Below are 6,036 nucleotides of genomic sequence, written 5' to 3' on the forward strand. Positions count from 1 at the left end.
CCTCAATTCAATGGAACAAAGCCCAAGATGTTTTCATCTACATTCACCGCACAAAATTGAGCTGTAATTGAAATTGAGCAAAATCAAACAAATCAGTAAATGATCAAATGAGAAGAGGAAGGGAAAGACAAGGAGAAGGAGAAGGGGAAGGGGAAGGAGACATACATGGTGAAGAGGTAGTGTCTGAGAGGTCGAATAGAACAAAGGGCCTCGATACTTCGACTTCAGATGATTCAGAGACCTCGAATAATTGAATTGGGGGTACATATTCTCTAAGACGAGGCTCATAGATAGTACGAAGAAAGTCGGGGTCCTGTCTGGGAAAAGGTGGTGGTAGGTTGGTCAAAGGAGGTTCAGTAGGACGAGTAACGTTAATCAAAGGAGCCCATAAACAAGCGATAGGTGGAGAGATGGCAGGATAAAATCGATGGAGAGGAATGTAGAGATCTTGGTTACGAGAGCGACGATCCATCATCCAGGATAAGAAATTGATGAAGGAAGAGTAGAGAAAGTAGAAGAGAGGAAAGGTGAAGGTGGTAAAGATAATGTCAAAGACAAAGACGGTGAAGAAGTTGGTGACAGGATGAAGTTCGAGATGACCAAAGTTTAATAAGGCGGCGTGAAGACAGAAGGCAACGACCAAATAGAATGGAAAAGCGAGAAGACTATCACGAAAGGAAATCTTTTTAAACTGGGGAAGAGACATTTTTGAAATCGGAGAAGTTTGTTAAGTGAGATTGGAAGTGAAAGGTAAAGAAAAGTGAAAGGGGGATTGGAGGAATCGAATCGGGAGTTGGTGGTACGGATGATGAAGTGAAATTCGGATCGCTCTGAAAGATGAACGGTATTTGTACGGCTCAGATACTGAGTTGCCGGATCAGCTTCAACGCGCGTCACGTGAGTCATTGTTTTTATTTGGATCATAAAGCTTATATACACGCGAAAAAATACAGATGTACTGATTGACACGAGCTGATCAGTCTGTGTCGGATAGGAAGATAATGTGATAACGGTGATATGGTTGCCCCTTCTCTACGTCAATTGTTGATACCCACCTCCAACTTGCGTCAATCCACTCTATTGATGAATTTTGATAATTCAAAATCTTTGAGCTCAGAGGTTGAAAAACAGGCTCTGATCGAGCGAGGGTTTCACCTGCCTCTGTCTACAGCTAGGACCTTCCTTTGTGGCGACTGTCTTGAGAAAAAGCAAAGACTCATTTCTCTGCCAATCTCCAGATTCAACTCATGTTTTGAAGATCAAAATGTTTTGAAGATCAAAGTCATCTCCGATTCTCACGGGTCCAATAGCTTTCCATTGATTTCTCAAAGATCTCAATGAATGTCGCGTAGCTAGGCTAAAAATCTATTCTATTTCTGCTTTTCTGATGCTTCTCATGCATATCATAAACCACGATTTATTCAGCTTCATATTTACAAGGAGATTAGCCAAATAATTCAAAATCAGCCGATTGCGCCAAAAGCACAATGCCTTTTACTTCAGCAAGGCTTAAATTTCTCAGGAGTACATGGTATCTATCCGGGATCGCGTTGCTTGATCACTATAACTCTCTCTTTGATATTTTTGCTTCTGCTATTTTGATGCTTTTCATTCATATCGTAGATCGCGCTTCATTCAGCTTCATATCCACAAGGAGATTCACTGAATAGTCCAAAATCCGAAGATCGCGCGAAAAGCACCATACCTTTTACTTCAGCAAAGCTTAAGCATCTCAGCAGTACATGATATCTATCCGGGATCCGCCTTGCCTGATCACTATAACTCTCTCTATAATATTTTCGATAAGACAAATGATGAAAACCAAATGAAATAGGTGAGAAAGTGTGCATATGTAGCTTCTGGACCTATCAACTTGGTCAGATGGCTGGCCCTAAAGCATTCCGCGGTAACAGGTAGTCGAGATTGACAGGGGCAATTTACTAAAGTATAAAAATCAATTACCCTCACTTTCAATTGATCTTCATACTTGGTTTGTATACGACTTTTGGTCAGACTTATAATACAAGACCACATTACGAACACAACTTGTTTGGAGGTAAGTTCATATTCAAGTCCCGGAACACGATTGGATTCCCCATATTCATTATCTCCTCTCATCAGCCAGAAAAGCTTTCATCGTTGATTGGAGTTATCGTACAATTTTCAGAACGGATCGATCCATCGTAGCAGTAGAGAGATCGGTAGGAAGACCATGAGAGATTTGTTCAAGGTACGACTGTCTCGCATCCCGACCCCACCAGGAACCCATAAGATATAATATCGTTCGTAAGAACTGGAAAAGATGGAGAGGTCCTGAACATTAGAGTACTTGGTTTTTCCCTGGTTTTGTGTCACGTAGCGAGCCTTTCCAGACCAATTGAGTTGATCAGATGAATGTTTTTGAAACGAAATGATCAGCTCTAACAGATTACTCAACAAGAAATAAATTCACGAAGCCTTTCTTGACAACTTAAGACTTTCTTATCAGACATCTGGCTTTGGTAATCCGATACTGTCTTCTGAAGAAAAGAAGGTAAAGTTTTACAAACTTAATCTTAGTTTCAAGGTCTACTTTGAACAAAAACTGGGGAAAACGTGTATGTCTTAAAATAGTTTCCTATTATTTTGGAGAAATATAAGATTCGTGTGATCTTCTGACGTTCTGAGTCGGAGTTTTGTGTGGCATTTCTGGTGGTGTAGTAGTACAAATTATATCCTCAAAGCTAATCAACTGAAATGGATCGATTTAATCTCAGCGTCCAGTCCGGTATCTCGCATTTGTACCAAACTTCCAAACTGAGGCTAGAAGAGGACGTTCTGAGGGCACATTCTGCTTCAGATTCACCTAAATTCGTACACTTCGGTTTACTGAATACAATGTTGATGAAGTAGTATGATTTCAAGCAGCGCAGCGAGGCTAGTAAAACAAAATCAACTTTTGTTGATTAGACTAACGAGTCATGATCATTGAGATTACTGTGATCAATCTTCTGGTCTCAAGAAATCCAAAAAGAAGGTAAGATATTCCAAAGCTTCAACATCTGCCTTGACCCGGAATGGTCATATCTTGTATTTTAGCACAGCTCAGTTACTCATCAAAGAAGTATAAGTCTCATGCGATTAACAACATTGCTTGTAAGGAATTGTTCAGTTTGAGCTGACTGGTTTGTGAGTTTCGACTGAAGTATCTTGTACTGGGTCTCTCATTCCCCGGAATATCTGCATTCTATCCGATTCACAGATGATCGAAAAAATCTCAGCCCTACGCTAGATGAGTAGGACAATGATTTGTTGAAAGCTCTCTCTCATCGACAAAGTATACACGAGTCTGAGAGGAAGTAAAGAATTTTCCGCTCAGATTTCCGATCACACGGAGTCCGAATTCCGTTTGCTATTATCTCGGAGCTGTCTTCTTATTGATGCGTATTCAGGCGTGTTCATCACATGGAAACAATCCAATGTGCAATCAAGAGTCGTATGAATGAAGCAAAAGTTGATTGATAGCCTTAAGCTGAACCTCACAGCTCTTAATCCAAATCCTTCCATCTTCTCTTTGGATGCGTTTCACGGTCAGAAACACATGACGGGTACATAGGTCATTGAAGATGGGTAATGGTTTGTTTTGCTATTAAAACTGCATGGATTGAGTCCACTCGAGATGTTGTTATTGTTTATATGAGAGATATAGTAAGGAGTTCGTTCAACTTGAGAAGTACATACTCCTGAAACTAAAATACCAAAAGGGTGAAAGCATCCAGATGAATTGTTAAAATTTGAATGTTTGTTGATTGAGTTTTTAACCACTTAACGTCGACTGTCAGTCTTGAGTAAGTAAGTAGTACTTAAGCTTTGTATTACCTTTCATATTTGGGTCAAGAGGGTTGGGAAGAGTCAAAAAAATACCAGCTCAGCAGTCAAAGTAGCACTTCATCAACCAATCAATCAATCAAGTAAGATGCCAAAATCAAATCAAACCAATTCACTCAAACCTGGTTTCTCAACTGGTGGTTCATTTCAAGCTTGTAAGTCGATATTCTCGTTCAACTCATCGTCCCATAATATACTGACCCAATCTCTTTCATGGTGAGTTTAGTGGCAGTTGAATCAATCGAATCAGATTCAGAAAGCGATTCACAAACCACTCCGATCATTCCATCACATCGAACACCTTCTACTGCCATCTCAACTTCAACTAAAAAGGAACGCGCCAAATAACGTGCTCGTGATCGAGCTCGTAAATCGGCTGGTACCTCTACTTTATCTGATCCAACTGATCTTTCAACTTCTCTTGTCATTCCAATCAATGGTACAACACTTCGATCAGGTAGAACTATCCTTACCCCAACGACTTCTAAAATCTCATCTCTTCCTACAAAAACAATCGAATCACTTCATGAAGTTCCAAAATCAGAACCAGTCGAACCACTTCGAGTACCATCACCTTCACCGCCATTCACCCACCTGAAATTCAAAGCCCTACGAGCTCTAGCTCCGTGAGTATGGTCAATAGTTTATCTAGTTCTCCAAGTAGTACCGATCTAGATGATGAAGAAGATGATTATGAAGAAAGTGCGCCTTCAAGAGCAGGAGAAGGTTCAGAAGATTTAAAAGCACATCAATCAGAACGAGATTCGACTCTGGTGATTGATCCAGCTGAAAAATGGAATGAGGTCTATAATCCAAACTCGGAAGAGACTGCTAAAACTCCTACGATGGCAATGCCAAGTACGATGCAACCTGAACAAGATCTCACTCATCAACGTCAAAAACGTCCGATTCATCTCCCTTGGCCACACCAACAGGTGTAGCAAATGACGCACAATATGGAGCCGATCATAATCCTACAAAGAAATGGCAAGCAGTCTTGACTCGAGTGATATGGAGTTTAGTCATGGTAGTAGTCTTTGTAGGTGAGTACCCATCAATCAAACTATACGCCTCGTTTGGTTTTTTGAAAATGGTTAATATAATACTGATACGTGAAAATCTACATGAAACATAATAGGTCTAATGGCCATGGGACACGTCTATCTCATCGTCTTGGTCTTCATCTGTCGATTCTCAGTCTTTAGAGAAGTCACCAACTTATTTCAAGTAGGATATAAAGCCTCAGCCAAAGAACACGCCACAAGCTATCATGTTGGCTAGTGGACAGCGAATCAGTGCAGCTTCAATCGAACGTAAACGAATTAAAGATATTGATAATAACCGATGGAGTAAAGTGATATCTTGGTAAGATTTGACCGATATCTTCCAATCTACTTCTCACATTCATTAATCTTTTATTCACATCATGGTGAAAACTTTTGTAGGTATTTCTTTTGTGCCGTGAATTATTTCTTGTACGGAGAATCGATAATTTATTATTTCAAACACATCGTTTTCATCGATGCATACCTCTTACCATTCGCACGTCAGTCTTTGTTTCTCGATCACATTGTAGATATCTTGGCTTGTAGACAAGTTACTTGGGTCAGAAGCCTTCAGGGTACGTAGAATGAGTCGGGTAGGAACACCTGCATTTGTCATGTTAGGAACAGTGGTCAGCTGTTCCGGCATAAGCTTTCGTGCGGCTGGTATCTCGGCAAGAGTTTTGGAAGGCTCGTGGTTGTTGTGCTGATCATTGGTGAGTTCAATGTTCCACTGGTGAGTGAATTGCTTGCGTCGGACTGTAGCAGACCATTTACAACCCAGCTGCTGACTCGATGTAGAACGGACCACACTCTCAACCAGCTGAGGAGTTCCAGCATGAGCACAGGCAAAGACACGTTTCTTGGCTTGCTTGTGTCTATCGTAACAGGTTCGGGTGATTTTCAGCCAGTAGCCAAATGTTTTGGTGTAGTTTTGTAGTGCATCCTCGGCTTGCTGTAGGGATGAATATGAGACCAGGAGTTCGTCTATGTTCATTTCCAAGGTTGTGTGTTGAATTTGAATAAGGTTTGAACTGGGTTGAGTTTGTTCAAAGTGGAGTTGATGCGGAGAGAGGCTCAAGTAAAGGGTTTGATTGAAAACTCAATTGATATTTTTGCACTCGCG

The 6,036-nt window shown here is 40.8% G+C and overlaps 1 protein-coding gene across 1 annotated transcript; it reads left to right on the forward strand.

Moving 5' to 3' along the window:
* Positions 1-4,499: 4,499 nt before the first annotated feature.
* On the forward strand, positions 4,500-5,148 carry MELLADRAFT_105440 (uncharacterized protein; the record flags this gene model as incomplete). The annotated part of the gene is made up of 3 exons (XM_007408640.1): positions 4,500-4,770; positions 4,803-4,910; positions 5,006-5,148. 3 exons carry the CDS (start codon positions 4,500-4,502, stop codon positions 5,146-5,148), a joined length of 522 nt encoding a protein of 173 aa, XP_007408702.1.
* Between the last annotated feature and the right edge of the window lie 888 nt (positions 5,149-6,036).

This window comes from Melampsora larici-populina (genome assembly GCF_000204055.1).
Source record: "Melampsora larici-populina 98AG31 unplaced genomic scaffold MELLAscaffold_13, whole genome shotgun sequence".
Taxonomy (NCBI): Eukaryota; Fungi; Basidiomycota; class Pucciniomycetes; order Pucciniales; family Melampsoraceae; genus Melampsora; species Melampsora laricis-populina.